This window comes from Pocillopora verrucosa, chromosome 4 (assembly GCF_036669915.1).
Source record: "Pocillopora verrucosa isolate sample1 chromosome 4, ASM3666991v2, whole genome shotgun sequence".
Lineage (NCBI taxonomy): Eukaryota > Metazoa > Cnidaria > Anthozoa > Scleractinia > Pocilloporidae > Pocillopora > Pocillopora verrucosa.
In genome coordinates this window covers 8,391,746-8,410,612 of record NC_089315.1, presented here as the reverse complement: position 1 = coordinate 8,410,612, position 18,867 = coordinate 8,391,746, and the positions used below count along the sequence as shown (strand labels likewise).

General features: G+C 39.2%; 1 protein-coding gene across 2 annotated transcripts in view; it reads right to left on the bottom strand.

Moving 5' to 3' along the window:
• Nucleotides 1-1,034: 1,034 nt before the first annotated feature.
• Nucleotides 1,035-18,867, bottom strand: part of LOC131785629 (voltage-dependent calcium channel type A subunit alpha-1) — a 38,107-nt gene continuing 20,274 nt past the window's right edge. Inside the window, exons 21-44 of one of the 2 annotated variants that reach the window (XM_059102547.2) lie at nt 18,476-18,535; nt 17,787-17,893; nt 17,083-17,194; nt 16,218-16,325; nt 15,697-15,749; nt 15,382-15,430; nt 14,837-14,937; nt 14,230-14,431; nt 13,406-13,570; nt 12,276-12,383; nt 11,681-11,764; nt 10,904-11,032; nt 10,402-10,467; nt 9,830-9,939; nt 8,877-9,015; nt 8,538-8,665; nt 7,986-8,082; nt 7,430-7,535; nt 6,574-6,690; nt 6,334-6,443; nt 5,083-5,094; nt 4,654-4,731; nt 3,660-3,749; nt 1,035-3,184 (exon numbers count right to left, since the gene is read on the bottom strand). In XM_059102547.2, coding sequence (XP_058958530.2) covers nt 2,849-3,184; nt 3,660-3,749; nt 4,654-4,731; nt 5,083-5,094; nt 6,334-6,443; nt 6,574-6,690; nt 7,430-7,535; nt 7,986-8,082; nt 8,538-8,665; nt 8,877-9,015; nt 9,830-9,939; nt 10,402-10,467; nt 10,904-11,032; nt 11,681-11,764; nt 12,276-12,383; nt 13,406-13,570; nt 14,230-14,431; nt 14,837-14,937; nt 15,382-15,430; nt 15,697-15,749; nt 16,218-16,325; nt 17,083-17,194; nt 17,787-17,893; nt 18,476-18,535 — 2,667 coding nt within the window. In that variant the 3' untranslated portion in view covers nt 1,035-2,848. The remainder of the gene's footprint in view (nt 3,185-3,659; nt 3,750-4,653; nt 4,732-5,082; nt 5,095-6,333; nt 6,444-6,573; nt 6,691-7,429; nt 7,536-7,985; nt 8,083-8,537; nt 8,666-8,876; nt 9,016-9,829; nt 9,940-10,401; nt 10,468-10,903; nt 11,033-11,680; nt 11,765-12,275; nt 12,384-13,405; nt 13,571-14,229; nt 14,432-14,836; nt 14,938-15,381; nt 15,431-15,696; nt 15,750-16,217; nt 16,326-17,082; nt 17,195-17,786; nt 17,894-18,475; nt 18,536-18,867) is intronic. The other variant, XM_066165621.1, reaches the window with a different exon arrangement.

The window sequence follows — 18,867 nt, the reverse complement described above, 5'->3', positions numbered from 1 at the left end:
AACTGATGAACTGGATTATTGACAAGGAAATTGGGATTGAAACCATCACAAGACTACCGAATCATGACTTAAGGGAAAAAATCCTAAATATTCGTATCACAATATTATAAAATTTTCTTTATATCCCAAAACGCTCTAAATATCTTAAAATATATCCGACTTTTTGTGTCTAAGTCTACCTTCTGACGCTATTCTTTCGAACTGTGCCATCAGTCGGTGTCATCTCCCAAGGTCACTACACCACGGCGTTTCTCAAAGAGTCCGTCTTCGTCCCAAACAAAACAAAGCGCAATATAATATATTTACCCAGGCCGCGCTTTCATTTTGCTCTCAAATGTCCGCTTTACTATTTTGATTTTAAAATGCATAAATTTGTGTTGCGTTTTTGTAAAACAACCGAAAATGCCTTTGGAAGAGACTGTATGGAACGCATTTTTACTGCCTCTCACTAGTCCACTTGAGAAACAGAGCATTTAAAACTCCAATTTTGAAACAGATTTCGAAAGTCTCCGTTTTCATTAGTTCATTTCGCTTTTAAACGAAAATGAATTTGAGACCGATAATTATATATCGCCGGGGGGGAGGGAATTTTGGTTTTGTTACAATAACATTCACCTGATCTCCCCTTAGGCTCTGTAGTTTTCTAACGATCCCCCTTGATTGGCAGTCAATTTTTTATAGTACCGCCTTTGTACTCTTTTGGCGACGACCAATTCCCCCCTACGTTTCCTGAAGAAGTTTTTCCCCTGTTTACCTGAAAACCATTTGATCCCCCAAATTCTCCGACCCCAACTACAGGCAAACACTAATGGCTGGTTTCCAATCGTGAACGAATTACGAGTTATTTTTTATTCTCCTGCGAATATCCATGGAACGTGGCAGGGGATGGGAGGGGAGGGGAGGGGAGGGGAGGGGAGGGAGGTAGTCTGTCTAGATTACACCACGAAATCGTATAGAGATATTCGCTCCAGCTGTCCATTCCAAGAACTCCACAGACTCTCCCGTCCATGCGAAAACAAAATCACAAAACCCAGTAGTGTCACAATGTAGCAATTTATTCTTTCTCCAAAACAAATCTGAATTTACTCGTGTCTGAAAGAATCATTACATATTTGCTTTATGTACAATAAGAACATTATTTGAAACTATGAAGTGTGTGCTTCAAAAGCAATGTAGCCATAAATAAGTCATTTTTACAATAATATTATTATAAATAAACTGCACTGAGTACAGAATAAGAATCTTCTATGACTGATTTTTAATATATTATGACGAGTAATTTCTTCTATCAAAGGTAATTATAATAATGACAATAACAGTTAAAAAATTAATATTCGTCACGGCTCTGTGTGATTTATTTCTCTAAAAGTGGAATAACTCATTATAAAAAGAACTCTAACTCAAAAAATGCCAACAGCAATGCAAGAAACAAATCGCTAGCGTACTGAAAACTTTGCCAAAAGCGATGATTCGTTACTTTCAATTCATTTTTGATTTATTATTGTTATTTTTTAACTTTATAGCTACATCAGAAAGGTAAATGACAACTTTCGCTATTAGTGGGAAGATTCTGTAGCGATATTCCTGAACTAAAATTGTGCTTCAAAGCGCGAAAAGACCTGTATCCTCCAATTCTGTTTTCAACAAGTGTTGAAAATTCCATTCGATTTATATGTACCAATAAAGTGCGGGAAAACAGCCGCTAAAACGATTCTCGTTTCTCTTTGTACATCGCTACCACTTACAAACTTCACAGACACATTCCTAATTCAAAATTGAGCCAATTTTTGGCTGACCGTGTCACCTGACTCTGTTTTCTAAGTCTCGAATTCTGAGCCCTCTGATGGGCACCGACTGACCACCAATCAGAGTAAACAAGTTTCTTCCTTTTGACCAATCAGCGAGTCGCGTTACTTTGTGAGTGTATCCGTGCTCCATAAAGCTTGCGTTGTTTTTCTTTGGAGCCTTTTACTGTTTCTGTTGTCAATCAGTTTGGTCTCAGCGTAGCCACGTTTACAAACCACCTTATGCGTTCAACGGCGTCTTTCAAAGTGCGCAAGAATAACACGACCGAGGCTCAAATTGCAACTGTTTCAAAACAAACTCATCAGCGGTTGAGAATAAGTTTAAACAGGTTAAAAGCCCTTGTCTACCTGAAAATATTAGATAACACTCAAGGGAGTGTTAACTGTATCGGAAAATATCGAGGGAAACGCCTTCTTTTTTAGCGGGCTTCACTTGTTATGCTAACATTCAGTAATCTATCGCTTTTTCTGCAAATCAAGATATACTTTGGCCTGTTCATTACGCCTTAATGCATCTGAACTGTCACCATTATCGAATAAATAGGTAAACAACAACAAAAAATTCAAGAAAAGCTGCAAAATTTGTTATCAAAAGCAAACAAATTTGCGTGGTTTTTGTGTAGTGGAGTACCTACACTTAATTATTCTGTCTGGAGTTCCATATCTCCCTGTTATATTTTAAATTGGCTTCAACAAAGAGTGTATATTTTCCTCCACTTCTTGGCTGAAGTCTGATACATCTCGGCACAGTGAGGCTTACAAAACTTGGTTATTAAAAAGGCACCAATAATTTTTCCTTCCCTCTGAAGTAAGGCTGACGGAAAGGAGGTGTCTTCTCCTTCTGTTTTTTACTCTGAATAAATTTCTAGCCACGTTGAATGTTTTAAACTTCAAAAGTAAGCTCGAAGTACCAAAATGATCACGTGAAAATCATGCGACCAGCACAAAACACCAGCATGTGAATGTTCCAAGCCACAGAAATTAATGGAGGTAGTTTATGTCCTTCAAATTATTAGCACGTGGTTCACACGTGATTTTAACTGCTAGCACCAGTCGTCTTCGTCACCTATTTCTTCTAAACCGTAAATTGCATAAGGACTTTGCCCACTTCGTATCGCCATGGCAATGTGCTGGTTCATATTGGGATGATAGCCATTTTCCAGTACACTGTCGCCCCGGTTTTCTGGCAACGCTGGTGCCTTGCCAGTCAAGGAGAGCTGCGAGCCATTTCGAGAGCCGGGAGTCTGAGGCAATTGTCGACGGTGGGGGCCGACTAAAGCCGTCGTTACACCCGGACCGCGTCCTTCGTTCAACGAAGTCGTAGATCGGTGAGCAATTGGAGTGTTTTGACGGTAACGGCGGGAAGGGCTATCATTAGGCTGAAAATTAATAAGGAAAAAAAAAAAGGTGAAGTCTGCACTTGAGCCAGATTACGGTTACGCTAGGATAAAGCCACTAGCAGTGTTGCTAATTCTCCTGCTTATGGATGCTAATCCAAGGATGGTAATTCCCCAGCATTTCGTCAGGTTTCCTTGAGAGAGGCATGGTGAGAGAGTAAAGTATCTTACCCAACAACTCAACACGATGACCTGGCCAGCGCTCGAACCCAGACCCTTCCCTCCGAGGTCCAGCGCGCGGTCGCCATAAGGCAAGCACTTCCCTTAAAATTGGGAGGTAAGATGAGTCTGGAACAGACTCAAGTACACTTTACCACATAATTAAATGCACATTGCCATGAAGACAAAACATTTATAATGGACCTAGTTGGACACAAGCTATAAAGTTCTTATAAGGAACGAAACTTCAGACAGTCGTCCAATAGGCAACATAAGCTGGGTTACAAAGCTGTGTTACCTGATGATTGGGATGGTACAAAGCTTGTGCCGAACCCGAGTGATATGGTCCATCAGCTAAGCTAATAGCTATGTCGTTCATCGGAACTCCCTGTTACACACAAATTTTAAACATATCAAGTTTTCACTTCAAAAATTCAATCATATTTGCATCTCCACGTACCTTTCACTAGTGAAAGAGCTGATTCTTCCAGCAAGTTATTTAACATAAAGAATAACTAAAACATGGAACATTTGGCAGACCACTCTGTGTTTTCGGTGTACTATTTAGAGGGAGTGGAAGGCACGTAAAGAGATAAAAAAAAGGTCAAAAATAAAAGGAGAAGAACTAATGAGTGATATATGAACAGCAGTGGCCCAAACGAAGACAAGACAGGGCCAAGTATAGCGGTGCAAACAAGAACACGTGATAGGAAATTTTAAAATGGAGACATGGAAGGGATTTGCGACGAGTAATAATTTTTTTTTACGTCAGTTGAACTGACTCTTTTAGTGTTAAGTTTAGCAAATACATGTTAGTACCGTCCCATGCAAACGCTTTCACAGCAAAAAGAATAATCTTCGTCTAAACAGCTTGATTCACGTTTCGTGACAAGAGCTATATTGGTCGCACAAGTAGTGCCGGACTCAAGACGTAAACATGCTGCTCATACAAACAAGACTTTTTACGAAAAACGTCTTCAGGGGACAGTAATTTTATGTTATAAAAATTATGGAATATGGTTACAAAGTTAAGTTTAAAAATCCCTCGTTCATAGTTTGCATTATGACAGAATATTCGGCTGATGTTAAGTTTACATGTAATGAGCGAAGAAAAAAAAGATAAGAAAATGCGTCGCAATCGTTTGTATGTATGTAAGGGCAAGTAACACACAACATAAGCACGTGATATACAGCTTCTTAATCACGTGGATCAACCCTTACAGCCATTGATTAACAGTAAGTGGAGGAGACAAACGATGAAGCGCATGTGTGAGATATCAACGTATCTGTACCTCTCCTAGCTCGGGGTCGTTATCTCGTCGGAATTTCTGGAACATTGGTCCTCCGACAAATCGACTGAGAACAGTTCCCTGGGAAATCAACACCAGTCGATGGTGAGGAAAAACAGAGATAAGGAAAAAGGAAAAATAGAGGAAGAAAAAACAAAACTGGCAAAAGAAACAGCTTGTCTGATTGCTTCCAAAAAACAAACAAACAAACAAACAAACTAAAACTGTTATAGGAATCCATGAGCAGCTAATGAATGAACGAAGGAATCTATGGAGCCGTCAATTAATCAATCAGTCAGTCAGTCAGTCGATCATATGCAAAACATTTCTTCCACTTGGTGTTTTTGATGAACGTTTTGACAAATAAAAATAAAGAGAAATAAACAAAGAAGAGAGATAGAGACAAAGTTAAGAATATGAAGTGAAACCCACCTGGTCAGAATCCTGCTCCATGAAAGAGTAGAGGGAGAAAGAGAGATGAAGATGAGTAGCAATTCTTCAACTAAAATTGTTATCATTGATAAGATTACTTTCATCGTCATCACTACTATTATCACTACTATTGTTATTGTTTTCATTGTTATTATTATTATTATTAATATTATCATAATCAGTGAAAGGTTTTAAGATAATCGTCTTTATAAGTTGTTGCTAATTCCGTTGATGCTTCTTTCTAAAAACTTTAAATAAAAGTAGTGACTTTCTGTCTCGTCGCCAGACTCCCTCTTTCATAAGGACGGGTCGAGGAAAGAGCCTGGAAATAGCTTTGTTCCTTTAAAGTTATTTTTGACAAATAAAGTTTATGGTTGAAAAGATTTTAGGTTAAAATATCTTTTAAAGTTTATGAACACGTCATTTAAGCAATATTAATCGTTCTCGGTTAAGAAAAAAACTCGCCAGGAGAGCATAAGTATTATCCACAATTTCCTTAAACAAGTTTAGGCTTATTTGTCGCTTCTTTAAAAGTGTTATTGCGAGATGCTATGTAGAATTTCAGTATGGTTTAAATACTCTTTAAGTTAGTATGAGAATTGTATGCAATGTGTAAACAGCATTAAAACAGAACTTGAGCTTCGCTGGTGAGAAAATAACAAACAAGGTAAGAACAAAGTATACGCGAACAATGCACAGTGTTTGACGACGAAGAATCCGTGAGCGATGAAAGTGCAAAAGAGAGAAGCCAGAGGTTACACAAGAGACTGTCCAGAGTTAGGAGCAACAGGTATTCAGCTCAATTTCACAGGGACAAAAAACCTGCTCTTGTGACTAGAATTTTCAGTTAGGAATGAAAAGTGTAACAAAAAAACTCGTCTTGTAATAAATTGGAACAGAAAAGTTACATATTTTGAGCAAACCGTTCCAATGCAAAATGTTTTCGAGAACTTTCCCCAGAGCGTGATTCGACGAAAATATGTAGTAACTGTTCACATGGTCCAAGCAAACTTGTCACGTGACATATCCAGAAAGCATTGAAATTAACACCTCTTCTGGTCCTTAGCCTTTCTCGGGTGCTCGATGGAAATGATAAGGCTGCAGAAACGAGCAGGGCAATTCCGCCACTAAAACATCCTTACAAAATGGCCACCTATAAAAGCTACTGGTATCTTTTGAAAAAAACTACTGTAGTTAAAAAATGTTTGTCTATCTACTAATGCTGTTCAGCTCCCTGCCTCACTCACTCACCCTTGATTGAGCTTGTCCTTTCCGTCTCATGAACTTATAGTTTTCGTATATGAGTTTGGCGCAGTAGATCTTACCCACTGTCATCTGTGGCTGCTGGTTCACTTGATTCGCTGAGGAAAAGAACCGCGAAGAAATCTGTAAACTATTATCATCCCCATGGAACTCCACAATCGATGGCAAAAATAAATGTGAAAAATAATCACCACTACAAGACCTAGACACTGCACGGAGTATGCATACCATTGTTGATGAGACTTGGAGGTTTGGGCACCACTCTGTCCAGTGTCTTCTTAGTAAGTTTGGGCCAAACACGTTTCAACATGGCTCGCAATTCCTTATCGTTCTCCTTTAGATTATCTGGAAAAGGAAACAATTGTCAGCAATTTTTAAGTTTCTCGGATGAAGATAGCTGTAGGAGACAAGTGGAATGCAGACGACCGTATTCCCATTAACCCTTTGACCCCTAAGAGTGACTAGCATCTAATTTCTCCTTACAATATTACCCTCGAATCACTCATTAAGGTCACGAGAATATAAGAAATGATCACCAACTGAAGAAGCTCTTGATTGTTAAATAAACTCTCCTTGAGAAATGTATAGTGAACAATATGGAGAAGATGCATACTAATGTTAGGGTGTAAAGGTTTAGCGAAGTAAAATTGATAAAAGCCCACTAGCGAAATATTTGGAGGAAAGCTAAAAAAAAAAAACCGAGTCGAGTGCTTGGGCGAAAAATATTTTATAAAAGCAAACGCAATTTTCATTTGTTTCGACCTGTTCTGTTTGGCTTTTATTTCTTTTAATGCAAACGTTTTTCAGTTGTGCCGCACGACAAGACCAGAATATTGTTTCATATTATTTCGCCTGAAGTTTTCCTGTTCTCCTCGTCCTCGATCCAGTCTACGCACGTGAGTAAAGAACGAGATAACCTTAACCAGGGTACAAACACAGACCTTTTCAATACCGGCGTGGTCCCATAGGCCTCCTAACATTGGGTCGAAGTATCCCTTACAAAACCCGCCTTTGGTAATTTAAGAAAGTCAAACGAAAAAATCATTTGTTCTCAACTTGCAAACATAACGATGTCATTTCTTACTTTTCTCTGTCATAATTTTGAGGGACGTTCGCACTAGGGAAAACAGGGTAGCAGTAAAGGTGACCGTGTTGTCAGAATGCAGCGGCATGTTCATTTTGATCAGGCGCTGAAAAAGAAACCGATAAAGGTTAGTGATACGTGTAACCACATTTGAAAAATCTAAGATACTAACACCATGCTAGTGTGGCGCAACACAGCGGTCAAACGAAGGGCATACGAAAAGAAGATCAATTTTTAGCTAGTCGCCTCGAGCCAATTTCCCGCGCAAAATTCAGCTGCTCTTCTACACTAAATATAGGCAGAAATATTGACACGTTCACAGAAATTTATAAAAAGCTACAAAAATTGGGAAAAGGAAAAGTCGAGACTTTTTGTGCACAGAGCTTATTCAACTTAAGGTTTCATGTTAATTTTAGCTTTAAAACATTTGCACAAGCGCAGACGCTTGATCGCTGTGTCGAATGACGCAGAAAGAGAGCATACTACAAGACTTGACGCTCAGAGTTTTCACCTTTGACGTATAAATATCTTAAGTTCAAATTTGCTTTTGACTTACTTTGTAAGCAACTATCTTAGGACACTTCTTCCCGATTCCGACTGGAGGAGACATTTGTCGTAACAACTGACATACTTCTGTGTGTTTGATGCGGCCTCTGGGGAAAAGCAAACACACAAAAAAAGGAATAAATAAAATATTGCTTCATCAATGCATTATTTCCCTTGTTCTGTTGTCGTTTCTTTGCATCATTTATCTGTTTGTTTGTTCGTTTGTACCTTCGCTGGTCTATTACCTTGTTCATTCGTTTGTTCGTTCTTGCGTAAGATCTGCCTGTAAAGGACATTCATTTACTTTGAGTTCTCATTTGCTTTACTTCTCTCTGTGATTGGTCCAAAAAACTCGCGCCACTCTCTCAACCAATCAGATGCAAAACTTAAACCAATTACAGTTTGGTTGTTTTACTTTTGAATTCTCATTGGCTCTTTAAGGTATTTTTCTTAGGTTCTGATCGGCCGTGGTGATTACTCTAGTTTTGTCCACGAAACTCAATCAAAACGCCCTCTTCTTTACAATTTTAAAGAACACACAAGACTCAGTGGAGAAACTTACGTGGCTCCTGGGTCGAACTCAGACCACACGCGGACAAACTCGTCCAGGTGGTGTGGACCAAGAATAGATTCATCACGTGTCAAGTACTCGAAATTGTCCATGATGACAGCCACGAAGAGATTCAAAAGCTGTAGTTAGAAAAGAGGAAGGTCTTGCTTATAAATGAAATAATCAACCATAAATAACTTTATCAAACGCTTTCACCTTATGAACCAATCACATTATCAACCACCTGCGTGACCGATTAATTATCGTCAGTCAGTTGGGCAAAAGGTGGTCACTTTCACGAAATAAAATCGGTAAAAGTTAAAAAGTATACAGCCAGAAAACACTACTAACCAGAAAAGAACAAAAGAAAATAAAGGAGATGAAGTACAAATACGCGAACGGGCTGCCACATTTCTTGTCGGTCAGTTGACAGTCTGCATCACTTGTACAAGCCTTCATGATGACGTGCCAGTTTTCACCTGTTGCGGACCTGTATAAACAGTAACGCAAGAAGCGTGACAATCTTTTCAGCCAGCCAATCAACATTAACACGTAAGTGACGCAAGAATTGTAAGATCTTGGAGCTGAGCACAAAAGCGCAAAATGTGGTGGGAGAGAAAATATTGAATTTAGATTTGGGCCATTCAGTAAGGTATGAGGTCGTAGTGTTGCATATCGTGTGCACGTCAACAAATTCGCGACGTTTTTTCTCTAAAAAACGTGAGTCGTTATTACCTCGTTTGAGCAATTTTAAATTAAATGTCGAAAATTGTCCAGAATTGCTTTGGTTTTGCCTTAATTCGTTATGTGATTGGTCCTCAAAACTCGCGCCGTTTTCTCAATCAACCAGATTCACACTAAAACCAATCGCAACTTGGTCAATCGCGTTTTCCCGCGTTTTGCCCGTGATATTTTCCTTGCTATGATTGGCTGTTATAGTTATTTTAGATGCGGTTTTAAGCCAATCACCGAAAACACTCTAATGAGAATAATTCCCTAACTTCATTTCTTTAAGTAAATCGAGCAGTGACTTCTTTCCGCAAATTAAATATATATCATTTCCCAGTGCAGGACAAGAGACGATCGTTCAAAATGTGAACGAGGCTGTTTATGTAAACGCAACCATGATGTTACTGCACGTACATAAGCATACGGTCGCCCATCATTTCAGTTTCAGAAGTAAATTTCTTATCAGATGAGCCCGCACTAAACAGTACGAGTTGTATATCAGCGGTATAACCTTAAAATCTCACACAACGCTTTCAGGAAAAAAAAAGACTCAAGCGTAAATGTATTGTTTCTACCTGAAGAGTACTTGAAGGGCTGCTGGGAATGACTGGAAGTTATTATTGGAGTTAATCTCTCCCCACATACCACCACGATCGTCATTCTCAATGCTGATTTGGCCAAACATCTGCAAAAGACCACAGCGTCAAATCACATCCATTTAAAACTATCACCACGCACCACGGTACCAGGCCCCCAGCAACAATGTGAATGGAAAACATTCTCCACCCACTTCTTCTTCTTGAACAGCAAACATTTATGCCAGGAAACACACAAAGAAAAAACCGCTAATCCGCTAGGCAATATGTTTTTCCACAAGAGTTCATCACCTAAACTAACATACCTACATAACAAGGTAATTTGGTATTATCAGCTGAGTTGATGAAGTAACTTGGCCACCGTAAAGAGTTTCAAAGCTGACGTTTTGAGCGTCAATCCATCGTCAGAGAAGCCCTTCAAGCGTTAGCCCTATGTCAGAAACGTCAGCTTTGAAAATCTTTACGGTGGCCAACCAACAATTTACCCTGTTATACTCTCTCACCGACGCAGTACCACAGTTTCTTTAGAAACTTACCCCGTTTCAACATACCTGCATGCCGATGACCGCATAGATGAAGAACAGAAGACCAATAAGCATGCCAACGTAAGGTAAGGCCTATAACAAAGAACATTCACAGTTGAAAAAAAATCGAAATTACTAAAATCCATGTTATGCCTCTACTTGGCACTCTTTGAAAGCAATATTTCGCTAGTGACCATGATGATGTTAGGTTCTATTATGGCGGAGTACTTGCCATTACTTCAAGAAGTCATGTTCATATCCTTTTGGTATTCGCCTAATTCAAGTGTCTGTTGGGAGACTGAAACTAGTTGCATGTAAACTGACATAGATTTGACTGCAAGCAATGCAGATCGGATGAAACCAAGAGCAAACCGAAGTTATTTTGGTACAGTGTGCAGACGAATATTTGTAAGAAATGTGCTCTAAACGATACGTTTCTTCTAGAAAAAAACCGTTTCTTTTAGCGAATTATAATCAAATTTAAAAGCAAATTTGTTTGATTCCCCCGCTATTAGATGCTTTGGCTCACCTTGAATGATTGAAGAAAGGTCCACAACAATATTCTGATTGTGTAACCTTGTCTTAACAGCTTGATCAACCTAGCCGCCCTGAAGAGACGGAAGAGACTGGGATCGAAAGGCATCTGGTTCTCATCAGACTGCAAGGAAACAGAGTGATGTGATTGAGATAAAATGTAACCAGAGAGCTGGGTTAGGATTAACTTATAATCCCAGGGACCAAAGAGTTAGCACGTAGAATGACGGAGTGAATTGGAAATGAAAATCAGCAAAGTATGTACAAAGAAGACCTCAACTTCAATCGTTGGTAACTACGCTCAGATCTCCTGAGCAGAGTACCATTACCTACCAGTAACTGAAAACATCTGTTCGTGCGCATTAATAAACGAAAGTGATTTCCTTTCGAATCGCTCCATAGATAAACTATAATTTTACCATCGATACTTCGAAAACGCCTCAAACTCGAAAGGGCCTTTTCACCTAGATCCAAGTACAATTCCGTGCTCTTTTCTGTTCGTTTTTCTCGCAAAATAGTCCCGTATTCACTGTTTTCTTTCACGTAAGAAAAATCGTTTGAACAACACTTAAAAAATAGAGGCATGCAATGTTTTGTTCTTCCATTCTTAGGTAATTTCTTCCCCAGGCCATCCTCCGATAACTCTCTTCTCCTTGAACTTTTCAGTATTTCTCGTTACAGCTATAAATGCGTGCGCGGAACTTTAGTATTCCACTATCACCAAAATCAGAAAATGTCTTGTTGTTGATTAATATAATTATGCTAGTGTTACCTGGATTCGCGACAGAGCAAAGTCCAACAAACTGCCCAAGACGATGATGAAGTCAAAAACGTTCCAGTTGTCTCGGAAGTAATTCTTGTAAAATGAAAAAGAAAAAAACATCATAAATAAGCACTGAATAATACTTTTAACCACCGTCGAAAAACTACTCTTTTTAATGAACTATGAGAACACAGAAATAATACAATAACTATTTCTGCCCGGTTTGGCCTTTCTTTTACATTTGCAGAAAACCAAGTTTCGGTCATTATCATGGAATCCAAGGATTTCATAAAGCTGACGTCCAGCATGTTTCGGTAACAGTCACCTCTCAATCAGTATTAGCGCACGCTTTGTTATCCATATGATACCAAGGCAGCACTTCCTTTTCAAACTTATTCAGATAGAAATGTGCCGTCGGTGAAATGATAGTGTTTTCGGAAAACGCCGTTTAAAAAATAATCTCGATTAAAGCACTTCTTCCTGAAAGTCAAGGAAGACTGTGGATATCCGATTTATATGCCATCGACATACAGTATTACGACCTGGTCAATGTGAAACATCAACTTAAATATAAAGTCCTAGGAAAAACTAAGACACCACTTACCGTTCGGAAGGCAAACAATTTCAAGATAGCCTCTCCAGTAAACATGAAGGTAAAGACTGTGTTGAACGTGTTTAGAACGTATCGATACTCTTGAGGCTCATTATGAAACTGGTAAGTAGAAGGAAAGCACAGTTGGTATGCATAAAGTGTATTGAATTAAATTAAATGCACAGACAAATTTCTTCCGTCGCCGATCACTAGAGAGCAGATTTCAATTGTGCGTCGAAAGTAATCTGAGATTGATGGTTTTACTTTAATTCGCTCTGTGATTGGTCCAAAAAACTCGCACCACTCTTTCCAACAATCAAATGCAACACTAAAATCAATCACGCCAAGCATTCTAAATTGTGATCCAAAACTAATCATCAAACCAAGCGTGGTCAGTTGATGAAGACTCAAAGGACTTATTCATTCACTCCCAAGGCTCTCAAATGCTATCAAATGATAATCATTTCTTTCCTTCTGACTATCGCCCTGTTACAATCACTAGTGAGCCAAATGCACTTTTTTTGGTTAATGAAACAAAAACTTACAATATCTAACTAGAAGACTATTGCAAGGCGTCAAGTACAATCGGGTCCCAATGGGGTGATGGTTCTTACGGCTAACGGTTAAAATATTGGCCATTTTACGGCTACGATTAAAACATCCTTCCTTTGTAATTTAAAGAAAGTTTGTCAATGTTTACACGTACGGTTAGAACATCTTTCCTTTGCAATTTAAAGAAAAATTTTAACGGTTAACTTTTTTCATTACTAACGGTTAAAATTTGTCAATTTTTACGCGTGACGGATAAATGTGTTGGCCGTTTCACGGCTAAACGTTTAACCCCATTGAGACGCTCGTACAAGTATTGTAACGTCAATTGACCCCAAAGGATAAGCTATATCTAAGCAATTTTTAGTACTCTTTTAGAGGCAGGGGAAGAGCTAACTTATAGGAGAAGCAAGGAACTTATGAGAAGGTCTTGGCGAGTGGTTCATGGAATATATACGGCCTATTAGAGTGTTACCATGATTACTTCTGGACAGCGCTTAGATTGTAAAAGGAATCCCCCTCCATCCTGCGTTGGAACTCCGGTGCGTCAGCCGGGTTTTGAGTGTTGACAAAAGCCTGCGTTCTATACTCACCTTCATAGTTAGGATGAGCGTATTGAGAGCAATGAGTAACATGATAAAATACTCAAACGGTCTAGAATCCACGATCGTCCATATGCGGTACTGCCACGTGTTAGGATCTTCCGGCATGAATCTCTCGGAAGGTTTGGCCACAATAGCGAAATGAAGACAGTCTCTCTAATGAAGGAAAGATAAGACGTTTTGTAAGAAACCCTTTCCAGTAAACTTGTCAGATGGATTTTCACTTCCGCATTGTAATTCATGTTCGTTGAATTCATCCACTAATTGGCTTAGAGCTCTTACGTTTAAAACTAAAAATTCAAAGCGGTATCTCTTTTTCATAACCTTCTGATTGCTGTTATGCAGACAAGCTTGTCACACACAGAAGGCAGTTCTCCGTCTCCTTTCAAGGCCTTAAGTTTCACAACACCCTTAGTTGCAAAATTGAAAACACTACAATACTAGCGTCCTTAAGAATAAATTTAAAAAACTTTCTAACAAGTAATTATTGACTTCTTTCTTTTTTTTTTCTTTTCCCCCTTGATCCGAGTCTGGCTTCACACCCGTGCGTATGAACCCTTTCCACTCTAACATCAATATGCATATTCTCCATACTGTTCCTTATACATTCCCAAAGGTGCTGATGAGGAGAATTTGTTTCATAATCCAGGGCTTTTCTTGTTGCTGACCATTTCCTATATTCTCATGACCTTACTCTTTCATTCAGGGGTGATATTGTAAGAAGAACTTAAACGCTAGTCACTCTTATGGGTTAAAGGTTTAATCGATTTTACATATCAGTACAAACTTTATTTTAGCTGGGATCAACAACTCACCTGATTCCGGTCCAGTTCACATTCTCCCTGATCCTTTTCGCCTTGTTCTTGAAAAGTGAGGATGATAAGAGCCACGAAAATGTTTAAGAAGAAAAACGAAAAAACCACCACAAAGAAAATATAGAAGAGCAAAATCTGAACATTGTTATCCACGATCGGTCCACGATCGACTTCTGTTGTATCGATAGAGGCCTGCATGAGTCTGCAAGGGGGCAACGTAAAATTCCGTTCAGCGGTTAATGAGTCAAAATATTCTCGGGGGGAGGGGTGGGGTCTCTTATCTAGCTTGAAAAGGTACGCGCCAATCGACAAGGAATGGGTTTTTGGGTTTCGAGCCTGAAAAATGGGCAGACAATTTCTTTACTGTGCAAAAGCTCACTTAAACTGACCTGAAATCCACTGATATACCCCTAAATCCCTAGATTCTTTCTTCAAACTGTTCCTAGTTATCTTGGAAATCAGTTATGAGAAATCCTGTCACATCAAGATAACAACCTCCTGTTGGGTTCTTTGTCTAATCTAATCAGCATATTGCTGGCTCATGTGATGATACTGAGACGAAAAGTAACAAGCTATTCACTTGTTGGGGGGGGGGGGGGAAACTTACGCTGGCCAGCCCTCTCCTGTAGATGACGTAAACAGCGCTAACATTGCATTGATTACATTGTCAAAATTGTAATCTTGTAACTCCCATGTTCGATCTTTGACCTAGTAGGATGACAAAAATTCATAAAAAGGGTTTGTGTTAGATGAAATCAATCACGTAGACACTATGGTTTTATGAACGCGTCTTAAAATATCTTTCTCTACTTCATTACTAAGCACCAAATCTACCATCTTTGATAATCTAATCTCCCATATGACGCTTCTAACATTTCTGACCTTTGCAGCATGCGAGAGCGTGTCACGTATGAAACTATCAATATCAGTATCTGGGCAACTGCCCACCTACCCCTCCCCTAACCCAACAACAGTCAATTGATAACAAGTTAGGGTTAATGTTGGGTTAGGGGAGGTAGGTGGGCAGTTGCCCAGATATTGATATTGATCCAACTAGTTATGGCCTAACTGTAGTAGTACAGTGGTAGTACATCGGAGCGCGAAGCCCGGATGTGTGAATTTTTGTTTTGTCACACACCCAGAGCTACTTACCTCAACGTTGGACATGTCTGTCAAATCGGGGTAACTTAAGTATTTTCCTCTATGAAAAGAATAAAAGACAATTACCATACACCTATAGGTAAGTTTATTCTGTTGGGTATGAACTGCTCCACAGACTTCTTTGAGCAGGCCCTCAAACTCATTCAATTGGAAGATGAATATGACGGACTCAAAAAATGTTTAAGACATCAAGATCAAGCTCATATGTCATCGATTCCAATCCTTGATAAAGAGGCGTTAAGAGGCTAACTGGTCTAACTACCACGAGAAACTGTGTAAAATGGTGGAGAGATAAGGAGAACTTACTGGCACTCCTCTTCAGTCATCTTCGAGGGATCATCACACGTGAAAAATTTTCCCTGAAAAAACACAAAGTACATTACGGGCTGTTTACTTCTTGAATTTTCGTTGTTGTTTCTCATTTCCTTGTGGGTTTATGACAGCCATAAGACAAGAACGGGCTCAATGTGGTGGGGGCGGGGGAGGGGGGGATTCCAATACGAGGGTTGAACAGGCATTTTTGGGCATGCCAGGCTGTTTTAGTTTTTGTTTTCATTCAATTATTTGACGGATTGTTATGCCTAATGCTGGCCTGCCGTTTTCCAAGCTCCTTAGTCTGGAGAAAGGAACGAAAAGGCGGGATTTCAAAAAGGGGCAAGAGCTCAGGTAAAGAAAAAAATTAGGAAGGCGTCTCCTTGACTAGCGCACTATTTGGCTCACCCGCTCTTTTGTCCTTCTCCGCTGACCGAGAGCCTGCACCAGGCTAAATTAATGCTCGAGAAATCACGCCTGTAATAAAGATATCATCTACTAGTAACGTAAGTTACCTGAAAAAGCTGAACTCCAATAACAGAGAAGATGAACAGAAACAATAAAGTGATGATTAAAATGTTGAGAACGTTTTTCAGCGAGTACACCATACACTGGAAGACGGCCTGAAATGGCGCAAAAATATTGTCAGATTGTATCCCCAGTAGGTTAGCGTTGTACACTTTTGTAACATTTACTCTTTTTAAAAACAACATCTAACTTTAAGGCTCGGACTGAACATAGTGTTTACCCTAGGCTTTGAAATTACTTTGCAAAGCATTTCATTACATAAATATTGACGGGCGAAAGTATTCGGACGAGAGTATTTTCATAATCTTCGCACCCTTTGAAGTTAACCCTCTGATGTTAATTCTTCGCGCCAAAATCGTTTAAATGCTGTAATTTGCATGATCTTATATATTTTACCTTGATAATGGAGTCATGACTACTCCGAAACGTCGGATTTTATAGTTCGTTTTTACCGTTTTATGTTTAAATGTATATATGACCTGGAAACCTTTTAATGTGCACTGTTTGCTTTGACGTAGTTTCAAATTGCAAGGAATAGGCTGTATTAATGTCAGTATCTAAGCAACTGCGCATCAACTCCTCCCCCAAACCAAAAACAGTCAATATTGTTATTGTTAGGTTATGGGAGGGGTAGGTGAGCAGTTGCTTAGATACTGACATTGATCCAATAAGCTTTTGTGTCTTTCTCTAATACCGCCAATAGGATGAGCGTAATTTTCATTCATCGGAGTAATAATGGAGTTTTTGCCTCCATAAGTACAATTTAAGTCTCGTTTTTTAACAAGTCTTGTTTCCATGAACGAACCGAGTAAAATTCTCAAAAGTAGAGTCTAGAATCATAATCAAGTGCACCTTCAATTTCTTGGCTTTGTTTATCGCTTTGAGAGGCCGAAGAACCCTGAGAACTCGCAAAACCTTCACTGTCTTCTTAGACTGTGGGTTTATAGTGGATTGATCCTGATTGCTACACGAAACAAACAAACAAAATAAACAGTTATTCTATTAGCGTATGAAAGAAAAACTGTCTAAGAGCCAAAACCTTTCAACTTCTGGCCTTTCATCGGTAAGAAAATATTGCTGCTATGAAGCATATTGTCTTTTACGGTTAAAGGTTAAGGTCAATACACGATACAAGTGACAAACATTGACAGAGCTAGTCTCGGTTTTCTTGGACTAAAGCGACTAGGATTATTTCTGCTCGGCCTTAATACCCCCACCCCCCAAACTCAGCATTTCGTCAAGTACTCCTGACGATGCGCTGGCATCCAGTGATACATCTTGGTGGAGGAGGGCACATTGAGAGGAAAGTGTCTACCCCTTCTCGTAACCCTTTGTGTGGGTGATAAGCATCAAGTTCTCCTCACAATAAAACCCTTGAATTACACATTAAGTTTCCGAGAATAAAGGAAATGATCACCAACTAAAAAAGCTCTTGATTGTCAAACAAATTCTCCTTGCCAGCACCTTAGGAAATATACGGGGGATAACAAGGAGAATATCCATATTGATGTAAGAGTGTAAAGGCTTAAACAAAGCAATAAAACAATGCTTCTGACCTCATCACAAGCGATGCTATGGCACAGGATACTACCAGGGCATCGATACAATTCCAGGCATCTCTGAAGTACGAGCCAGGATGAAGAATTGCTCCGTAGTCAATCAGCTGCGAGGAAAACACAGTCCATAGCTTTAGTAAGGGAGTTTTTTGAATCAGGATTTAATAATTTATGATATTCTCTGTTGAGATAACTTTTTCAATCAAATATGGTTTTGAAAAAGGATCTCGTTCGGTTGAAAAACACAAAATACACACAATCAACGATAAAATTCGACGCTGAAATATATAAAAATTGTTAGACTGTAAAAGATATCAACTAAAATAAATGATAACAATGTAGATCAAAGATTTAAACCATCACGCTTAAAAATAATCACGGATTCTCTAATTGCCTGGCTGAGGGAGTCAAAATCCTTGATTTAGAGCAGCAACCGATCAGAGCAAAGAAAACTTTAGAAGGAGCTAATGAAAACACAGGTAACCGGCCCAAAGTTTGAACTACAAGTTCGAAACAATTACCAGGCGCCGAGTAAAACTTATGCAATCGCGGATCACTCATTGGGCGATACTAAACCAGCGTTTCTGAAACTGCTATATTTCATTAAGCTGCTTTACGTTTCTACGATCTTTTTGCATGGTGTTTGCGTTGACTGGGACATACAAATACAGGGAAATGAGATAGATTACCTTGACAATCACCTCCATTGCAAATATTGTGGTAAATACATAGTCAAAATACGTCAGCACCTAAAAATTCAAAAGTCATCATTGTTATTACACCTAGTCACTTACCAGTAATCATTTAGTTCAAACAATGTCATGAGGCTAGGGAAAAGTGACAATGGGTCGAATAAGAGGTGATTGAAGAAAACTTCAGGTGAACCTCTCCAAACAGTTGTTCATAAAGTAGAAGTCTGTACTCGTTCCAAGTGATCACCCAGCCGGAGCTTATCCCGGTTTCCTTGACATGAGGCGACTAGTCATGTTAGTCAGGCTTTCCTGACAACTCGCCGGCACCCATTTATACTCTTGGGTGTAGAGAGGCACCGTGGGAATCAAGTCTTTTGTGGCCGAGAACA